Source organism: Leuciscus leuciscus, assembly GCF_965113295.1.
Source record: "Leuciscus leuciscus genome assembly, chromosome: 23".
Taxonomy (NCBI): Eukaryota; Metazoa; Chordata; class Actinopteri; order Cypriniformes; family Leuciscidae; genus Leuciscus; species Leuciscus leuciscus.
In genome coordinates this window covers 27,644,955-27,667,621 of record NC_138747.1, presented here as the reverse complement: position 1 = coordinate 27,667,621, position 22,667 = coordinate 27,644,955, and the positions used below count along the sequence as shown (strand labels likewise).

The 22,667-nt window shown below is 39.1% G+C and overlaps 1 protein-coding gene across 3 annotated transcripts; it reads right to left on the bottom strand.

Moving 5' to 3' along the window:
• Positions 1-443: 443 nt before the first annotated feature.
• Positions 444-21,608, bottom strand: hipk1b (homeodomain interacting protein kinase 1b). Of its 3 annotated transcripts, none has more exons than XM_082155643.1 (16): positions 21,284-21,608; positions 17,104-17,792; positions 15,151-15,524; positions 14,861-14,984; positions 10,644-10,763; positions 10,438-10,524; positions 10,167-10,351; positions 9,734-10,071; positions 8,990-9,108; positions 8,577-8,711; positions 7,052-7,212; positions 5,801-5,953; positions 5,449-5,580; positions 4,534-4,745; positions 4,292-4,422; positions 444-1,952 (listed from the first exon to the last, which is right to left on the bottom strand). In XM_082155643.1, exons 2-16 carry the CDS (start codon positions 17,788-17,790, stop codon positions 1,551-1,553), a joined length of 3,360 nt encoding a protein of 1,119 aa, XP_082011769.1. In that variant the 5' UTR covers positions 17,791-17,792; positions 21,284-21,608; the 3' UTR covers positions 444-1,550. The 3 variants fall into 3 exon arrangements, with proteins under 3 accessions (XP_082011769.1, XP_082011770.1, XP_082011771.1); XM_082155644.1 differs by having other exon boundaries at positions 7,052-7,209; XM_082155645.1 differs by lacking the exon at positions 8,577-8,711 and having other exon boundaries at positions 21,284-21,607.
• Between the last annotated feature and the right edge of the window lie 1,059 nt (positions 21,609-22,667).

Sequence of the window (22,667 nt, the reverse complement as noted above, 5' to 3'; positions counted from 1 at the left end):
ACATAAGGTCAATACTTCAAATCAGTGTAACTCTAATAACGGTGTAAACTTTATTAATATCATAAATTATGGATATGGCTCAGTAACCTACATAGACTAATCTGTTCAAATGTAATGTCTATTATTCAGATCATGTCAAATGCAATTGTCTACATTTATATACATATTTTTTTTTATCGAATTATTTAATACATAAACAAAAGGTGGCAAAAAAATGTGATGGTCAATATAATGAAAAATGGACAGTCAGTTTCAAGGAAAAACATTTCCGTTTTTAGTTCATCGTATTAAGGTAAACGTACCCTAAATCTAACGAGATATATATATATATATTACAGTGCATATTGTATATTTTTTACAGTGTAGCATTACACAAGCTAACAACTGAAAGAAAGTTCCCAGAAAACAAACACTAAAACTAAAAGCTTAAAAATGCAGCCAGATGAAACTGAAATGATGTTTGTTTATTTGATGGCATTACAATGGAGGTGTTTTTTCTTTCTTTTTGTCATTGTTTGACATTACAAAATGTGTACAGTACTTTCTTGGTTGATGCTAAATGTTCTCTGAACTCAAAAACACAGCCAAACATGTTCGAGAGAATGTCAAGGCACGTCATGTTATTGAGACCAGAACAAGGAGGACTATAGAGGTCAGTCACAGTGTCATTTTGAGCAGAATTTCAAATATCACATTAGCTGTCCGTCACTAAGACCACAAACAGAGGTCAAGGGTCAGCAACATTTTTGGTGTACTCTAGTTTTAAAAGCAGACTACTCATAAATGCTGCAAAAAAACAAACAAACAAAAAACACAATGTCAGAAAACCACTTGTTGGTGTGTGATTATGGTTTCCAAAGTAGCATCACATTTTCATTGGCTTTGACATCCCATCTCTTCTGCTAAATATCCTAACACTAGTTTCTCCATGAGAATTCATGAGCCAGTACTGACATGATTAAAGAATTTTAGCATAATAAAAACAGGAAGTTGATGTTACTCCTCATCCATTTATATTCCTCACAACATACACTATGATTCTACAAGGACTTTGATTTTGAATCACATAAAGAGCTAACTTAAATAACAATACGACCAGGGCACATAATTTTTTTTCTCTTTCTCTTTCCATCCACTTGTTGACCCTCCAGAAAAGTGGTTTAGAACCAGTCAGCTTCACAATCAAACATAATTTAAAAACCAAAGAGATCCTACGACAACAAAAACACGGCACAGAATCAAAATAGAGTATAAAACATGTCAAGGATTAGTGTAAGGATTTTAGTTGAACAGATAATATTACACTATCACGATCCCGTTCCTTTATGTCAGCATTATTCCGCTATTGCTTGCGAATTAAAAACACATCAGCGTTCCTTGAGCTAAGAAAATAAACTTACCTAACCAGACACTGGATTTCTCAAAATGCAAATATTATATTTCTAAATATTAACAACGTTCTAAAACATAAATAGGATAGCTAAAAACAGTTGCAGCAGTTGACGGCAGGTCTGTCGGTCATTAAAAAGGTAAGACGTGGTCTGTGCGTCTCATATGTAGGGGTACTGAGGGACCCTCCGGGGACTGAGCTGATAGCTGTTGTACGCCCCGCTTCCTCTAGTGGTGCTGGTGCTCGTGGTCACATAAGGGTGAGCGGGGTAATGTTGCTGGTAGTGGGTGGAGAGTCTGTGGACCACACCTCCAATGGAGTCCTTTGGGATAAGACTGGCTGCATAGTGACTGGTGGGCGGGGCATGAATGGAGGGGGAGGAGCCCTGGACAAGCAAGTGCTCCATGTGGGATGCGGGAGTGGGGTAGGTGTACAGGCTGGGGGTGCTGGTGAACGAGGGCGCCTCCTGGAGACAGTAATGAGAGGAAGCCGGAGGGTACGTGTGCTGTCGGCGCAGGGACGATGAGCCACCGGATGGTCCTTGGGATGACGAGACAGTGGTCTGGAAAAAGGAGGAAAAAAAAGGAAATTGAAGCACATGTATTTACCATACATTAAGCGGCTAGACTTAACTGATCGGCGAGATTTGATGCTTGCAGACGTGGAGTCGGACACTTTCTGTTTTTCGAAGTGTTTGCGTATACTTTAGCCCCTTTCACACAGCGTGTTGATCCCGGGAAATTGCCGTAAAATTGCTAGAGTGCCTTCTGTGTGAACGCAAACATGTCCTGGGATTGATGCCGGGATGAGGACCTATAGTAACATTGCCGGGATCAGTCCCGAAACGCGCCCTGTGTGAACACAAGCCAGGACCGATGCCGTAAGAGGTATTTTGTTGCTCTTTGAAGAAAGTTTGTGTTCGTCATCAACAAAGAAAGAACGAAAAAATGTCTGCAAAATGGAATGAAGCCGAGACCAGGAGCTCCTTACTATCCGCGCTGAAGCTGAGATCGTTCGCCAGCTTTGTGGAAACGGTACGCGATGCTTTAGTGTACGACCGAATCTGGGAAAAAAATGCTTGAGCGTGGTTTCTCGAGATCGAAAGCGCAGATCATTAGTAAACTTAAGACACTGCGTAAAAAAAATTCCACCAAGTCCACGACTTCAATGGAAAGAGCCGTAGCGGAAAATTAGACTTGTCTTTCTACAACACATCCTGACATCACGTGTCTTTATGGGATGTGTGTGAACGCACTCACAGATTCCGGAAAATCACTGGCAGTGTGAATGAACCAAAATCAAACAATCCGTGTCCGTTATCCGTGTATTTTCTACTTTTGACTACCGATGAAGTGGATTAGATGCAATATTTGTCAAACACACAGATACAGTTGTCATCATTTTAAGTGGATCAAAAAAGTTCAAAGTTGTCCTAAGACAAGAACGAGTATTGTTCAAAACTCATGTATAACTTTGATGAAAGGATTGGATCCATTTCAAATGTTGACTACTATATTTCAGACGTTTTCATGAGGCAAACACTTTATTCAATACTTTATTTTTGTACATACAGGCACTGTATTAAGCAGTAAATAAAGTTTAACATAAGCCTATTTTATAAGCAAAACTATTTTAAGGGGATCTGTATTAATCCATTTTAATTTGATTAACATGACAACATACTTCTTGGCAGTCGGTCTTAGACCTTATTATGTGCCGGTCTTGAGCAGCGTTTGGGGCACCACAGGGAACTGACTGTCTTAGCTCCATTCTTGTTCACTATTTACATCAGACTTCAAACACAACTCTGAGTCCTGCCATATACAGAAATATTCTGATACAGCTATTGTGACGTGTATCAGGGATGCACAGGAAAGGGACCTTCAGGGACTGGAGCAATAAGAACTGACTCCTTCTGAACTCCATAAAGACTAAGGAGGAGGTGGTGGACTTTTGGAGATCTAGCACACAATTGCAGCCTATTTGTATACGTGGGGAGGCCATTAAGGTGGTGCAGTCCTATAAGTATCTGGGTGTGTAACTGGATAATAAGCTGGACTGATCCCTAAATACGGATGCCCTCTACAAAAGGGGACAGAGCCCCCTCTTGATGTCTGCATTGTGCATGTTCTATCAGTCAGCTGTGGCTAGTGTCCTTTTCTATGCTGCAGTTTGTTGGGAAGGCAATATGACGGACAGGAACGACAAACTGGTGGATAAAGCCAGCTTGGTGCTTGGCAGGAGTCTGGATTTTGTGGGAGTGGTAGTGGAGAGATCCATGAGGAGAAAATTGCAGGCAATACTGGACATCCTCTTTATAACATCTTGATCAATCGGAGGAGCAGTTGTAGCAGACGATTTCACTGCGCAGCAGAACCGAGAGGTTTCGAAGATCTTTCATCCCCATGGCCATTAGGCTGTTTAACAGTTCTTGATCCCCCTCACCCCGCTCTTATCATTACAACTTTACAAAATACTGAACATCCTGAGGCAGTATTCTTGTCTGTTTTGGTATTTATTTCATTGTGCTATTCATTTTTATTATTGGACTTTTAGGGATCATGTGCAATATTTGAGTCTGTAAATTAATTCATTATTTATTCTTAGGACAATGTGCCTTTTAAACATGCACGTTTCATTGTTGCACATCTTTTTAATTTGGTTGTTGTGGTTGATTTATTTATTATTCAAATCTGGGTGTTTGTTTCTATTGTCTGTAATTGTTGTGTGAGCTACTGGATGCTTGAATTTACCCAAAGGGAAGAATAAAATATTTATCATCATCACCATTATTATAACATTACAAATCAGTTATTGAGCAAATACATAATACAAAAATGCAGTGTTCGAAATGGTAACAAAACGGTGCTTGCGGTGTTGTGCACTGACAGATGTGGTCACCTGACTGAGGTTAAGTGGTTGAGATCTGCTGGGCTCCTGTTGGGGGTCAGTGACTCTCTCTCCTGAGCTGCTCGGCTGCCTTGTGGCGGCAGCGGCTCTCTTAGGCTTCATGTAGTAATTCTGAGTAAGACCTAAAACAAACACAGCCAATGTAGTTTTAAAAAATATATATTTGTTTTATAAAAGTACACCAAATAGCTGTTGACCAAGCTACACTGAATAAAAAAAAAGATGATACTCGCCTACAGCAAGTGGGATTTTGGCTGATATTGAGCTTTCCACAGGCTGCGCTTTCACAGATGGAGCCACCACTGCCATGGATTTGGACAGGCGTGAGGACTGGAACCCCACATGACTGTTCTGGGGCTTGGGAGTTAGAGGACTGGCGGTGGAAGAGTCCGAATCATGAACGGTTAGACAGCTGATCACATTAGTCCTGTGGCTGGGGCCACAGCTGAGAGAGAAAAAAAATTGTGATTTTTAAAAAGCCATTGAATTTCACATGAATGCAAGGAATAAAATAAATTATACATTTGGTTAAATGTGGCAAAACAAGCACTACATACGTACTGGTAACATTAATCACATTTGCTAAAATATTCAAACACTTCAGTGTGGTTTACTGAAGTTAGATTGAGCTATTTTGATTGTGAAAAACATTATGTCAGTATTTATTTAAATAATACAGTATTATAAGTACAGCATACAGTACTGTTTAAAAAGCTTGGAGTTGGTAAGATTTTTTTTTTTTTTTTTTTTTTAAAAAAAGTCTTCTACTCACCAAATACACTTAAACAGTAATGCGAATAACAATTTTTAAACAAGTTTTCTATTATAATACATTTTAACATTTTATTTATTCCTGTTATGGTCAAGCTAAATTACTCCAGTCTTCAGTGTCATATGATCCTTCAAAAAAGTTATTCTAATATGCCTATTTGCTGCTCAAGAAACATTTCTAATAATTAAAGAATATATACTACTACTAATAATAATAATAGAATAGAATAATAATCAAAAGAATAGAATTGATTTGAAATAGAAATCTTTTGTCTTTACAATCAACTCTCCATCAATTGAATGTGTCCTTGCTGAATAGGAGTATAAGTTTCTCATAAACCTGGTTGTGTATGTATATTAGCAGGTAGTGACCTCACCTAACGGGGTGGAACTTCCTTTCGTCCTCATCTTCAGAGTCACTGTGTATGGTGATGACACTGACAGCAGGACTTGGGGTGTCAGAGATGATGATGGGCTGAGTGAGAATAGCACTGTATGACTGAGCACTGCTGTGAATACAGAAATGGTCAGACGGTATATTAAAAGATCTCTCCACATACAGGGAACACATACACTACATTAAGCATGGTTTATCAAATCATGTTTTTCTTTTAAATATAGCACAAGCTTTACAAACAAAATGACAGTTCAAAATGACAACAACAATTACTGTTAATGTCACTTCGTTTATACTATTGAAATATCTGAGTGTCAAAAGTGGCCCAATACCTGCTGCCAGTGTCACAACAGATCCTGCTCCTCTTGTTCTGTGACCTCGTGACCGTAGAGGTTCCTCGACTAAGGGATTGGGTGGAATTGAGACTGCCAAGGATGTGTGGGTTCTGCTGGACAACGCCATTGTGCTGACTGCTCTGAGACACCCTGCAGGACACAACCAACCAATCAGCATTAGCCCTTTTACACGCATGTATGTTTTATAAATTCTAGCTGGGCCCCCAGTGTGAATTTAAGGAAACTTATTTTAGAACGTATCGCCTTACTTCCATGGTAATGTGAAATGCTTGTCATGTGATCCAGTGCAGCCACAATAGCACTGCATGACTGATGCGTCGCTTTTATTTTATTTTTCATTCAAAATATCCACAAACTTTTTAATGTCATGAACTATCTGATATTACGATTCTCAAATATGTGTAAATTAATAAGTTTGGTCATTTAAACACCTTTATAATAATCTTATTAGTTGATCTATAACATTTGATGGGCTTTGACATGTTAGTTTGCGCTGCAATTCAGATTATCGCATCCGTCTGATTTAAAACACGTAAATTCATTCACTGTTCCCGAAATACATGAAAGAAAGTGGCCTTTTGGTTACACTATTTGGATAGTCCACTTTAGACATTCTACTAACTATAAATAACTTTTCAACTACATGTCAACTAACTCTCATTAGAGTATTAGTAGGCTGTAGTAGACTGTCAGTAAACTGTTAGGTTAGGAGAATAAGTTGACTTGTAATTGCCAAGTTACTTATAGTCCATAGAACGTCTGTTGGAGGTCCAACAAAATAAAGTGTTAGCAGATATTAAGCAGACAGTCTACTAATACTCTAATGACAGTTAGTTGACATGTAGCTGCAAAGTTACTCATAGTTAGTAGAATGTCTAAAGTGGACTATTGAAATAGTGTTACCGGCCACTGAACCGGAAGAAAATTAAGAAAAGAGTAAACCTTCTGACTGCAGCCACTTAAATAACTATTAATATTAAAATTTTTATTTTTTTTAATGAATGATTCAATGACTCAAAGATTTCACTTGTATCCTTGCTGAATGAATCTGTGTTTTTGAACAAATATCTTCAATGAACGATTCAATGACAAATACATTGTTTTAATTCACTTGTCGCCACCTACTGGTGTAATGAGGTAATTCATACAATCTTTATTTGAAGTGTTATTTTGATGGCTACAGTAGACATTAGTAGGTCTTTATTCATTATTATCGTGTAGCTCTACCTCCAGCTTGATGTTTGCTGTGTAGAGTTCTCGGACAGTAGGGCTTCCAGAGGCGATTCGGTCACTACGGGCTGGTGGCTGGAGTTGTGGATGGTCATGCCAGGAACCTGCTGCCATGCAGAGGGTATGAGGATCTGCTGGGTACCCGCTGGCCAGGCCTGCTGGAGGATTACAAAATACCGGCCTTAGTGACACTGACACTGTTCAATACTTGAACAAGTCATAGTGTACCACTGATTTTCAATCAAACTTAAACAAGTTTTACTGACAAATGAATAAAGGGTAAAACAGCTATGACCAAGCTTTCACCACACAATGAGTGACATTGATGCATATATGGCCGTTTAAATCTGAATTTATACATCATTTGTGTCATGCTAGAATGGCGAAGAACCTCATCTAACATGCTGATGAAACACGCAGTGACATCACTGCACTCAATTAAAGTGAACACCCCAATAAATAAAACGAATGAATTAAATAATCCATCAATGCACAAAAATTTTCGTATGATTTTAAAAGCCAAGACAAGCACAGCATGCAACAATGATACACAAGCATTAAAAAAAATTAAGATGGGGATGAAAGACAGTAATCCGGCAACCTGTTGGGAAGAACCGTGGCTGTTAAATAGTCAGAAAACAATGAGTGTTTCCACAGAGCAAAACTGCCCAAAAGATCTGCCATGCTGGTACGGGCAGCACTAGAGTACCTGCGGACAGACATGGCTATGAGAGAGAGAGAGGAACATGGCTGCAAATGTTTTTGAGCTGTAGACAAGGTCAGTCTCCTCCCCTGAGAGAAGACGGAGGGCCAAACAGACAGTGAGGCTGGGGAAGGAGGTCAGAGAAGGGATTTATATAAAAAATAAAAAAAAATAATAAAAAAAATTCACACAACAAGAAGCTGCAAGCAAAGCACAGAAGAGTCAGCACATGCCTCCCATGCCTGTATCAGACCTGCACTGAGAAAGAATGATGCGGGAGTGACTCAGAGGGAAGAGATAGGGAGAGTGATCAGAAAGTAAGATTAGAAATACAGAAAAGAAAAAAAGGGGCAAGTAATAATTAGAAAGAAAAGCAGATATCAGGAGGAAAAAGTAAAAAAAAAATATATATCAGAAAAAGTTGGAGAAAAGAGATCAAAGAGAGATCAGAAAAACAGATAAATAAAGATCAACAAGAGATCACAGAGGATCCATAATGATCAAAGAGAGATCAGAAAAAAGATAAAAAAAAGACTGGAAAATAGAGAGATTAAAAGAAAAAAAAGATCAAAGAGATCTGTAAAGATCAGCAAGAGATCATAGAAGGCCCAGAATGATCAAAGAGAGATCAGAAAAAGGAGAAAAAAAATATAAATACACACAAGTAACAATGAAAGAAAGAAAGGTAAGATCAAAGAGTGTTCAGAAAGAAATACAGAGAGATCAGAAAGAAAGGAGGATGCATTTAAGGAGGATTTTGGAAAGAGGGGCATTGAGAAGTGATGTTAGTGGTAGAGCGCTGGGTGGGTCTCTCTTTACCAGCACTGTGGCTGTCTGCTCCAGTAGGGCAGGCCGTCCTGCCCCACAGCCCAGTGCCAGGGGCAGCGGGTACTGGGACGCCACTCCCGCTGTGTGGGGGTGCAGTGTGGCCACCATCAGAGGCGTGCAGGAGCCCTATGGAGGAGGGGCACCATGGAGGGAAAGGGGCAAAAAGCATGGAAAGATTAGACAAAAGGTCAGACTCAGGTCAAGGGTACAAGGCTGTGATCTCATGTGCCATTTACTGGCACTTGCCAGCAGCAGAAGGGGTGTCCATGCAGACTTTAAGAACGGACCTTTCCTCTCCAACTCAACTGGATTCATTTGCAATTCATCAGATTGCAGTGATCAGTTAGATATTACGCCAGAGTGAGATATTATACACTGAGAAACAGATGTGCTGCATGTCTTACCTGTGTCAGCATGCTGGGTTGAAGCTGAAGGGGTTGCGTGGACTGGTTCTGCTGGACAACAGGAACACCATTCTCCATCCTGACAGGATAGCTAGAGGTTTTATTAGAAGATGGAAGCCCTTTGGGAAAAATAAAAGAGCATCTTCATTTTTGGTATCAAAAATGAATAGTTTGCAACATTTTAATTACGAAATGTGACGTTTTTGAGACAGAATATTCAACGAGAACATTATGAAACAATGCTTTAGCTAGAACTAATGGCCTGCGTCCAAAAGCTGAAAAATGCTGTTTCTGCAGGCAGCAAATGGAGGACGGCAACAAGGCATGTCCAAATCAAATGATCTCGTCACATACTGTCTAATGAGATGTTTCATAGATGTATCCTTCACTGCCCATGATATCCCACAATTCCGTGTTCAATTCTGTGATATATGAGCTAAAATATAAAAACGCCATCTGAAAGTTGCGTTTGGTAGTCAGTTTGTTCTTTAATGACTTGTTCAACATTTGAATATTTCTAGAGAGAAAGTAGTATTGCAGTATTAAACATTCACTTCGCTATCAGCATCTTTCTCCATTTTGTTTTTCGTTGTAGATCATTCAACCATTATACTGCCTCAGAAGTCTTGTTTGAAATCGGTTTCAGGAGGTACATTTGTGCATAAAAGTCATTGCCTGATAGGGCGGCAAGGCAACAAGTCAAGTCTTGCTTAGACACCCATAATGCACCCTGCTCCAGCTCACCTTGGATAGTGGTGGGGGGGCAGACGATGAGGGTTTGCTGGAAAGGTTCAGTCTGAGCACACAGCTGTGTGGGGCGGGTCTGCATGGGGATGCTGGGTTGGGCCAGGCCTGGGATGTTTATGGTAGCCTGCTGGTAAAGAGCTGGCTGGTAGTTGAGGAGAGGAACAGCTCCAGCAGCAGACGGGACCTGGCTGTGCTGGTTTAGCTGGCTGCTGAAGGTCACAGTCAGGTTTCCAGCAGTTCCAGGAACAGCGTTAGCAGCAAACAGGGCCTTTCCACTGTCAAAGCTACTGTTCCTTCTCTTGCAGATATCCATGTTCTGGAAGCACGACTTCACACTACAAAAAAAAATCATAAGAGAACTAATTTAAACACACATATCTCTCAAAATGAACAAAAGCTAGAATTCCATGTCTTCTTCAAAAGGACATACTGAGAGCTGTGTGGGAAGCTCAGCAAGTGGCTCATGGTCACAAACGGATGTGCCAGGGTTTTTGTGGGTGTGATTCTTTTATCAGCGTCCAGTCTCAACATCCTCTTCAGCAGGTCAATCAACTCCCGTCGGTCCGCCTTCTCCGCCAACATGTCCGTCCCTTCTAAATGAGTAGGCAAATTGACCTGGAAACCGATCAAAAAACAAGAGAGATTTAGTATTAGACATCTAGAATTGACAGATTCCATCCTAGAGATCTATTTGTAATTACCTGCATCATGTCATCTAAACAGTTGAAGATGTATTTTCTCGCTTCTTTTGACTTGATGCCCATTTCAGACTCATGTTCAGATGGGGTCTAGAAAAATATAGAAGTGTCAGTCAAGTATAATATTCACCAAAGAGTAACTGTTCTGTAATTCAGAGTTAGTTTTGTTTTAACCCCGCCAAAAAAAAACCTTAACGATGAGTACTGACTTTTAACCTCCACAAGGGATAGCTGGAGTCTGGTCCTCTGTTAAAGAAGCGGCTTGTCTTTGTGCCAGCACTCAAAAGATACTCTGGAGGCAATCCCTGTGTCTGAGAAATGTACCGAATCTGGAGAGGGAAAAAGGAAATGTCAAGTCTAGTACAAAGACTAGAGAAGATTTCAACAAAGGACCCAGAAACAAATCAAAGCAAGCCATCTTGAAGAACATCTCAATTCTGTAATTGTAACAAGAGGCATGTATGAAAACCCGACACAAGTATGAATTCTCCTCCCCCTTCATATCTGTCACAATCATTTTAATTCACCTCTGCAGTTTTAATAAACCATACATCTAGAGTTCTTACTAGAACCAGGAAGTATGACCATATTAGCCCAGTTCTGCCAACACTGCACTGGCTCCCTATTAAACATCACATACATTTTAAAATCTTGCTAATTACATACAAAACACCAAATGGTTTATCTCCTCAGTACTTAAGCAAACTCTTACTAGTCCTTCACGTCTATTGCAATCTCTAAATTCTGGCCAATTGAAAATACCTAGAAATATCAAAATCAACTGCAGGTGGAAGATCCTTCTCCTATTTAGCACCCAAACTCTGGAATTCTTCCTACCCTCGTTCGGGAAGCAGACACTCAGTTTAATTATAGACTAAAACACCTTTCATACACAACAAATGATAAATTTTTATTTTTCAAATCAGTTAAATGATTGTTAGGCTGCATAAATTAGGACAACCGGAACCAAGACACTTCCTATAACACCCGATGTACTTGTTACATCGCAAAAAGAATGACATCTACACTAATATAAGTCTGTCTGTCTCATCCTTATCCTGAGGTTACCGTAGTCAGCGGGATCCGGTCCATATCCAGATCAGATGTGGACCTGCAACTAGACAACCAAAACGCAGCCCTGAATGTCAGCAGAGGCCGTGTCTACAAGAAAATCCCCTGTGAAGACCTCGTCGACACAACAGCCGTCGGCACAGATCCTCAGCAAAGACCACGAGAACCAGACAGGTCCTCCACACAGACCCTATCACCAGCTTTGGCTCCATATCGGTGTGATGAATCGATCTTCAAGAAGGAGGAACTGGATGAAAATTTGAATGCTATCGATCCGGTTCTGAATTCACACCGTGGTCGTTCGTTGGCCAGAGGAGAACTAGACCCCAAAATTGAGCCTGGATTTTCTCCATTCTGTCACCTGATGGAGTTTGGGTTCCTTGCCACTGTCGCCTCTGGCTTGCTTAAGTGTTTGGGACACTTAATATTCAACAATATTATTGATCTGACTGTACTGATGGCATTATATGAAAACTGAGCTGGATGATTTTTTTTTTTTTTGCAGAACTGCTTTATAGATAATATTGATGATCTTTACAAGGAACTAAAATCAATACTGATGCAAGTAGCCCATATGCTGAGTTTCGGTTCATTTTTGTGACGCACTCCAGTTCACCGAGAACAAGATGGCAGAAAGCGCATTCTGTTCGTTTTCTTTATTTTACAAAAGCACAACGTTTTGTTGTTACTGTGAGTGTGCACAAATAAAAGACCCTTTACAATTTCTAATGATGTATTACTCTTATCTGTATGACCAAAAAAATATTTTAAGTTGTTTCCACTGTTATCAGAAAAAAAAAAATGCAAGTGATCGCGCTGGCGCCTTCATGCAGTAAACGCTATACTTTAGCTTCCACACTCCGTACAAACACTTATAAATGTGGGCCTAATAGCACACATTTATCTAGGTTAACATGTTTGAACGATATGCCATATTTGAGGTTGATGATAGGCGAACATTTGGATTTCCTGCCTGATATGCTGTAATTACCACAAGGACCTGCCGTTAACAATCTGTCCCTCACGGACTGCGTGACTTCACTACTTCCTGTGGAGTTTTTTTGTTTCTGCAACTAACCGACTAATACAAGTTTAGTCGACTATTAAGAGGCAGCCCTAAGGGTTGATCCATAAAAGACGCTTAGAAAAGCGGGGATTAAACTCCAAAACCAGACTTGAATGAGCCTAACAAATAAGTTGGGGCTAAAGTGGTTCCATAAAAGGTAGTTCACGCAATCTCACTAATTTGATCCAGGTTTATCTAGTCTAGATAATTGCGTGTGCGCGCGTTTCTGAAGCAGCCCTAGAGGTCGATCGTGGATCAAATCGATCCACCAAACAGCGTATATTTTGTGCTGTTTTATGCGTTTGTGACGTGTTTTTTTTCCCCCTCAGTGCAAAACTTACATTTTACGGTTATATTCTCCATCTGTAAATGTTAGAAAGTCGTGCAAATGTATCAATTTTACTGCTAATCTTCATATTGAACGAGCGCTGCTGCGCGCCAAATAGGAGCGCAATAATTCTGACTAAAATATACATTTTGCTTGGCAAATTAATATGCGATATTTTATAACACCAGAAATATCTTCTAATTATAATAATTTATCTTTAGGATGTTGGATAAGTTGCAGTGAACTTATAGCTCATTACACTCATATATTTTATATTTCTAATAAAAAAATTTTTTAACAGAAGTAGCCTAATTCAGGGAAGATTTTTTTTTAAGAAACTAAATATATAAAGATACAAAATATAGTTTTGGGTATAGGACCTAAGCTACTTAATAAAGATGACCTACTTGTTTAGAATGCTGAGAATTACAGCTTTTAATGCAATAATTTTTTGGAGAAAGCAAGAATCCCCAGTTTTAAATGAGTGGTTAGATTTAGTTTCTAAAGTACACTATGGAGAGGATAACATGAAATTAAGAGCAAATGTATACATTTTGAAAAGATATGTGCAACTCTAAAATCAAAGAATATTCCATAAAATAAAGGAACATATATTAGAATACATTAACTACATTTTTATATAACCCTCCCTTTTATTTCTAGTTATTTGTTATTTTATTTATTGACTTATTTAATATTGAATATTTGATATTTAAATAATATTACTTGAATAACTATTAGGAATTATGTGTCATTATAAGAGTTTGATATAAATATGTGAAATTTGTATTAATATTTATTTATTGTTTTTTGTCTTTTTCCCCTTAAATCATATGTAAAAGTGTCTAACCATGTACTTTTTGGTTATTGTTCTAATTATGTGTTTTTTAGGCTATGTGTTGGTGGGTATCATCACAAAAGAAAAAAAGTAGAAGGAAAAATAAGGAATATTTATTGGGGGAAAATGTGATGTCTGTAAAGGAACTGTCCATTTGTATAATTGTGTTAAATGTGTTTGAATTGAAAGACAAAGTACATTTTATTTATATTTATATATATATGCTAAAATATTTGTTAGTTGGACATTAGATGTCCCTTATTTAGAATTTTAAACCTACAAGTGTATTTTTATGATAACAATAACTGTAAAGGGACTATTGTAATGGTGTAAATAAAATGTAGGTTAATATACTGTCAATTACTAAGCTCAGATTCATCTTACCAGTTAAAATTTATACTGTGCTTTTGTAATTATTTATTTTTAATTGTGTGATTTTAACTTCTGCTTTAAAAAGCTTTTTTTTTTTTATTGTGTTCTAATGTTCTTCTAATAATCATAAACATGTACTACAGCTGCCAAACAAAACCAGAGAGAAATGTATTCATAAATCTTTAAAACAATCGAATTAAATCTTGGGCACAAAACATTCAGCCAAAAGAAAATCTGTAGTATATATTGTATCTATCTATCTATCTATCTATCTATCTATCTATCTATCTATCTATCTATCTATCTATCTATCTATCTATCTATCTATCTATCCATCTATCCATCTATCGTCTAATTTATCATTGTAGCCTTATTTAAGTAGATTTTCTGTATACTGTGTATTTATTTTTGGACTGATAGTGGTTAATAAAGTCCAATAATGGTATGAGAGAGTGTCAGTGGTAATATCATTGTGTTCTTGTCGGTCAGTGTTAGAGGATCTGTGTAACAGCTGAGGCTTAGCCTGACAGTTAGCCTGCCCTGGACCAGGCTAGTTTCCCAGCATAAGTTGCCAGGGTAACTGAGTTTGAACTATTTTAAGTTTGCTTTATGAAACGGAATCCACCGACAATAAGTCTGACTAACCAAAATAAGCCTGGCTTGTTTTCTAATCTTGTTTTATGGAACAGCCCTCTAGTTAAGGATTAGCTTTTTTCCCTAATAATAACAATAGTAACATAATATATGTGACCTGGTCATATTCTGATGCTCCTGGATACAGCGGCCAGCCCAGAAAGAGCTCTGCAATCACACAGCCCAGCGACCACATGTCAATGGCTTCACAGAACGGCAGACCCAGGATGATCTCAGGGGCTCTGTGAACAGAAAGTGAAAAAATAAAAAAAAACATTTCAATATCATAATCTATGAATATAGGCTGCATTTCTCTTTGATCAACCATTTAGGATTCCATCAGGTAATCTCTTCTACAGGGATGCCTGATCATTAAACATCTACAGATTACAGATAATCCCTTCTCACCTGTAGTAACGTGACTGGAGGTAAGTCGAGCAGACGGCTTTGGAGACGTGACTGGCTGATCCAAAGTCGATAACCTTTACCCTGTAGGGCTGTCTGATGGGGTCAACCAGCATGATGTTCTCAGGCTTCAGGTCAGCGTGGATGAGACCCAGGCTCTTCAGCTTCATCAGGGCCGTGGCCACCTGCTGCAGGATGGGCCGGATGTGCCTCAGAGGCAGTGGGCTGAACTTACTGTGCTTCAGGAAGTCATAAAGGTTCTGCTCCAGCATTTCAAACACCAAGCATGTGTGGCCCTTGTGTTGGAAACACTCGTAGGAGCGCACAAAGTTGAACTCGTCAGCGTTCTCCGCACTGAGACGATTCAAAATGCTCACCTAGAAGAGGATCAATGACGAAAAGTGTCCACAATTAATACAAGGGACAAAACAATTAATTTAGTTTAAAACATGTGCCAGGTTCTTAGAAAGGTAATCTTTTTATTCTAGGGAGAAAAAAGGCAACATTTCACGGCACTGCATGTCTCGAACACACAGTAAGCTGAGGGGGGGGTACATAAAGCAATATTTTTGAAAGGTGGCGTTAAAGGCGAAGTTTACTTCAAAGATTTACGAGCTGAAACTCTCTGCAAAAGAAAATGGTCTGCAACGGTCTGCAACACTGGCGAGTCCTTGGACATCTCAAAGTGAACGTTCCAAATGCATTTTTCCTGTTGTCAAAAGCGCAAGCATGCGGATTGGATCGAGTGAGTCAGGCGACTTGCTGTGTACAGTGCAGTGTAGACAGAATCACTGATTATAATGGGTTCTATGTGCTTTTGACAACCTGTCACGCCATAAGCAGGCTTTAACAGCTCAAAGGGGGTGCTAAGAAGATAATAAATTAAATATTCTGCATTTTATTTAATTTTACCCTAAATAATTTACAAGGTAACATTGTAAAGCGAGCAGAGTTATTACGCACTTTATAAATTTCCCTGAACATCTTTATTATTACCTTATTAGTGACAGTAAAAAACAGGAAAATTATTAGGAAATCCTACGAGGCTGTGCCGGTACTATGCAAATATCTGTCGGGGCTACAGCCCCAGCAAGCCTTTCCATCCAGATTAGAATCAAAGAAGCTGCCATAATGTGATATCTACACTGCCAGCACGCTCGACATTCATAGTGCAACAAGATTGACGAGAAAGACCACAGTAGCAGTAAAATGTGTCTAATGCTATGAGGGAGGAATGACATGTAAAACAGCCAGCTTCATCATTACAGATAGCTCACCTGTTACATAACGGTTACATTCAGTGATACCAGTTACACTCTTTTTGAAATTAACCATTTTTGTTATTGTGTAGGCGATTTCACATTGGAAATGACTTCATCCAAGTTTTTAACTACCTGTTAATGGCAAATGTATGCATCTTTCAAAATCAACAATATAAATATGATTCCGCACATAATTACATTCCACGACTAAAAAAAGGAGAGTAAAGTATAGTCACCTTTGACTTTTTCATTATGCTGTTGGTAAGGTTGTTCTTTGTAAAATTGCTTAAAACAATATGTATTGTAAAAAAAAAATTTTAATAAAAAATACAATGAATTGAAAGTGCAAACACTAAAATGTGCAAACAGTTTTATTTAGCAACTGTAATTTCTATAAAAAAATGTCTGAAATATGAGTTAGGAAGGGACAAAGGAGATGGATGTGAAATGTACAGACTGGGAACACATGATATTTCTGTTTTTATTGCGATATTTAAATCGCAAAATGTTTAAAATCACAGGATTTTATTGTGGCTTAAGAATCGTGACATTGCATCGTGGGGCCTCTGGTGGTTCCCACCCTTACCAGGGACTTTGCAGTAAAATTAGGCTACAATGAAATCTTGATAAGCGGTAACAACCCAAGATTGCAAACAATATCCAGTACAGAAACACAGATACTATCATAACATACCTCTATCTGTCCCTGACGTGCATATGATGGATGGTTCTTCAGGATCTTGATGGCCATAATCTCATTAGTTCCCCTTTTCCAGCACTTGGCCACCTGCCCAAACGTGCCCCGGCCGAGAAACTCAAGAACTTCGTAGCTGTTGGAGACAGAGCAGAGGATCTCGTGTTGGACCAGCTGGTAGTCCCCTTCCCCATTGGAGCTGCTGCTTTTGGTGGTGGTGGCCGAGTGCGGGATGGACTGGGCGGTGGTTCCGGTTCCTCCGGTCCGAGCGGAGAAGGCAGGAGCCGAGAGCTCCTCCAGAATCTGAACGCTGCCGCTACCACTTCCACCTCCTCCGGAAGTCTCCACTTCCTCATTCTTCCTCTTCACACCGTACCTGTGCCCACGGGAAGAGTGGGAATCCGAGTGGTGGGTGTTGTGGGAGGTCCTGCGACTGGACCCACGCGGGAGGCTCCCGGTGCTGTCTGCAGCACGGACCACAACCTGGCCCCGGGACGCTGGGGGGAAGATCAGGCCGGAGGTGCCGAAAGGGAGGCCCGCGGCGGGGTTGAAGCTGTACTGGCCCACAGAACTGTACGCTTCATTGGAAGCATCCCAAGCACAGCTCTCCACCTTCATCTTTTTCACCCTGCAGAAGGCACTGGAAGACACAGATGGAGGGGAGAAAACCTGCAGCTGTGAAGCCATGCCTGCGAATATTAGATGAGATTTGACATTGTTGAAAACAGAAAGAATAAAAAGCACTTTTAAAATGACAACACTGATATCAACACGAGTGAACAGTCAAGCAAAAATCGGTAAAATATTTATTATAAATAGACACATCTATGGCCCTGTTTACATCTGGTATTAAGATGCATTTTGGTCGATCGTATCAAAAGCAGACACCCGTTTACACCTGGTATTTTAATCTCTTTTGTCCTCTTTCGACCACTTCTGTCCTGATTTATTGGTGTCCTTGATGTTCTGTCCTGATTTCGAGGTGAGGGTCTATGGGTGGGTAAATACATGTTTTTTTTCTTTTTTTCCTTTCACATCTTTCGATCTAATGGACAAAATAAGCTCACGCTCATTGCAGTTGTCTGATACTGCATGTCAAAATAGATGTTTGCATTTACACTCTAAAGGCCCGTTCACAACATATATTTAACAATAACTATAAAGATAACCATCACTATAACTATTTTAGTGTCGACACCAGAGGATGATATAAAGGCTCTTGCGACCTTTTTTCTTGCCGGGGTGACTAATTTTGTCAGTGGACTGGTGCAACCAACACGTTGCCCAACTGATAAGAGCTGCCACTTCTGTTACATATGAAAACATCAAAAGGCAAAGGAAGAGTGAAGCGAAAACTCGTTTGAGCCGCACTGCGCAGACTGTTTATCAGCTCGGACCAATATTATGAGGCGGTCACACTGCAATTTTGTTCCATTGATTGATTTCCATTCAAATGCACATGAATGGGTCAGACTGGAAACGCAAGGTCATGTGAAAAGTTTTGCATTTCACTGCATTCCAAAGTTCAACTTTGGTGAACCCTTAGCTGCGCATTCGCATCCCGTGAAGCAGAGGTCGACCGATATGGGTTTTTCTCTGGCCGATGCCGAAATTAAGAAATCGAGGCAGCCGATGGCTGATATGACGTCAATTTGTTTTTGGCCGACAAGTAGACTAAAACTTGACTAAAAAAACAGGACATGGTTGACCAAATATGATAACTAAAAAGTATATTTGACATAGGACTAAGACTAAAAAAAGTGTGTGTGTGTGTGTGTGGGGGGGGGGGGGGGGGGGGGGGGGGGGGGGGGGGGGTTGGGGGGGGGGGGGCAACAATGGCCTACATTTAATAGGAGTAGAATATTTAACTTTTCCCTATAAAAATGATGAACATTTTGCATGTTACTGTGGTTAATAAAAGTATTTATCTATACATCAATTCAAGCTCAGTGCTTTACGGTTATATTTCCAATACACAAACATGTAATGTTAGTAACTGCACTTATTAATGCAAAACAATAGTAATTTTATGATTTGATACTTTTTCCCACAGTGCTACCAAATCAGGTGCTGGCGCCACCATCTGTAGAACTTTGAAATGTTAAGAACTTTTCATTTTCTTCTGTGTAGGCCTGAGTGAGTTCACGTAGTGGCGTCTTCTGGGTTGTATGTCAGAATGTAGGCTCACTATTGGCCAGCATCACACACATGACCAGCGTTGAAACTGACCAGCGTCAAGAAAATTAATAGTTGAATAAAGTCGTTATTTAATTTTTTTTGCGCACAAAAAGTATTCTCGTCGCTTGATAAACTTAAAGGTGCATTGCACAAGTCTCTGAGTTTTAGCAGAACTATGCCCCCTCTGGCGGCAAGCGAAACTGCAACAACAAAAGTTTTCTTTTTTTTATCTGACGTGGAGTTTGCGTTGGTGTTTGAAATGAACTACAAGCCGGTCTCTTAGAATCCATCTTCTACGGAGAATGGCGGCGAATACACAAACCTGCCAGACAGCCAGGTGAGCGTGCCGTGCATGACGTCACGCCCAGTCTCAAATTCCGACCCGAATCCCTCTTATTTATTTTACTGCACAGGATTATAGAGACAATCGCAGTGATCAGAGAAGGGCTCATTCAGCCCATCAGGCAATTGTTTAAGAATACGGGTTAGAAAACAGGTATTTTTAACATGAAAAGTTGCGCAATGCACCTTTAAGGTTGAGCCACTGTAGTCACGTGGACTATTTTAATTATGTCTTTACAAACTTTTCTGGGATGGCAGATATCAATTACCTAGCAGCCAAGGAGTGAGCCAGCTCTCAGATTTCATCAAAAATATATTAATTTGTGTTCCGAAGATGAACGAAAGTCTTACGGGGTTGGAACAACATGAGGGTGAGTAATTACTGACAGAATTTTCATTTTTGGGTGAACTAACCCTTTAAATTCAGTAGTCATATTTTGTTTAGCTTTTTCTGGTCTTGGTTACCACAAGGACTTTGCAAACAATTTCTTTATAATATGTGACAGAGTAGGCATACAATAAATTATGCACAAATTACTAAAAAACAGAGCCTGTAATGTTAATCTTTTAGATTTCATAAATATGCTGACAACAACTCATAACAACAACTGGTAGGGACACAAGCGAAACCTAAATGTGCAGGATTTCCTTTATGAATCTTTCTGTAAAGATTTGAGATATAGGCTAGTAATGTTATTCTCAAGTTTAATGTATATTTTTATTCAGTACCAGGCTGTCTTCAAAGCAAGTAGTTTTGGGGATAGTGAAACAATGTAATAAAAAAATAAGAGAAAATTCTGTGACAATCGCTAAATAATTATTAGAGACGACGTTGCTTCTTGAAAAACTAAAGGGAGGCAAATTGTAAGACAAGTTTCATCCCATATCTGTGTAATCCCTACATCCAGGGGTTTCAACGACAATAAAAAACGTTATTAATAATATTACATATTTTTTTTAAATTGGTAGTTAGTTGGCCGGCCAAGTCTCTGGATTGAGGGTCTCTCTCTTTCTGGAAAAGCTTAAATCCCCTGATTCACACAAGCACATTTGCACAGAGAAGAGCAGGCAGAGGAGCGTCGAATCTAAACATTTAAATCAAATAAAATACATCAAAACAGAACCGAAATATCAAAGATTACCAAAGAGCTGCACAAACTGTCTATTAAACGAGTTTTACAGTGAAACCAAACCGATGTATATATTTACAACCACCGAACGACTCCACCCTTTTCGAGAAAACTGCGCTATTGTCGTGAAGCAACAAAAAAGAAATAAAAAAATACTAAATTAACTCAAAAGCACTAAGCTTGTTCCTTGATATGTGAACATTAATATCGCAGTCGTTGAATTTAGTGACATTGTTGCCGAGATCTTAGAATCTGCAGACGTTATAAGTTCGCTACATTGTATCATCTGTTCGCTGATAGGCAACCAATCGTTAAAGTTAGTGCTACAATATAACATATTAAATGCAAAACAAAAATTTAAGTACCACAATAACTCACAATACATGAAAAAAAAATCATTGGAGAAATTAGCAGAGTTCAGCAAATCCAATCCCCTTCACAAAAGCACGTTCAAACGCATTAAATGTCAATAGTGTCATTAAAGACATTGTGGATGTATATATTATGGATGCCTATTGCTATATTAATACCTGAGCGTGTCGTTGATCCTTGTGTCTGGGACAGAGGAGAGCTTTAAATCCCTCGGATCTGGATTCTAGGCCTTCATTGTTTCAGAGCTACTCCGGCCCAACAGTTAACTCGAAAATAAACAGCGATCGGAATAAAAATACAGCTCCATCAGTCACTATGAAGCGTGACCAGTGCCACTGCTCATAAAATCGTCGATTTCTGTCCTTGTACTTAAAATAAACCTGATTTAAACCCAGGCAGAAAGAGGCTGTCGAGCTCCCGGTACATCCGAAGCCTGATTATCAGCTGCTTCAGTCAGACTCAGGCTTCCTGTCCACGGGCGCAGCACTGCGCATGCGCACACGGCTTTACACGTTTTGTAACACGAACTGAGATTAGCAATTGTGCAACTGTTGATGATGGGAAATACCATGGCACTGCCCAGCATGTTTCCCGTTTCTACTGGAAACACGTCATTGACGTACACGGACCATTTCACGTAAACTGTAGGCTACTGGAAGATATTAGACAACCATGTAATTTTTATAACGTAGGCTACCACTACGATTAAAGCAGTTAACATTCATTAGGCTATTATGATATGTAGGCTAATCGTGCAATATACACTTGCGATATAAACTAAGAATTTACAAAAGCTCATAAGATTTTCTAATCCAGAACCAGAGCGGTTAAAAAAAGACATAACACGTTAAGCATATTACAAGTGTTAATGCCAATTTGTTATGTAACATTTTTGGGTAACACTTTATTTTAGTATCCTTGTTACATTATGTTACATGTACTTACCATAGTAATAACAGTAAATTGAGCATAATTACATGCAACTAACCCTCAACCAAGTCCTAATCCTACCATAACCTTAATAGTAAACATGTTTTTAATTAATATTACTCAGTACTTACATATATAATTACACTGTAACAAAGGCATTAAAATAAACTGTAACCCATTTTTGTTATAAACATTTTGTTTTATAATACAGATGTGTCATAGTTATTCAACCCCTATTAAACACTGCTGCTTTAAAAAAAAAACATTTACTAGTATGGTGGGGTACAGAATTGTATATTAAAGGGGAAATGAAGCAGTCAATCAAGTTTACATGATTTACCAAATGGATTTCCACTATAATCAAAAATTATATAAGAAACATGATAAATGCAAACATATAAAAGAAAAAAGAAAAAAACGTTATATCTTTCGCGGCCAGGGCGCCGCCATTGTGCAGTATTCTAACATGTGACGTCACGGGGTTGGTTGGCTTTAAAGGCTCTGGGCTGAGTTCAGTAAAACGCAGTGAAAGGCATAAAACTTAACATTAAACTACGCATAAAAAGCGTTCATCTGCTATCATATTATCATGTCAAACCTCTCATACATGTT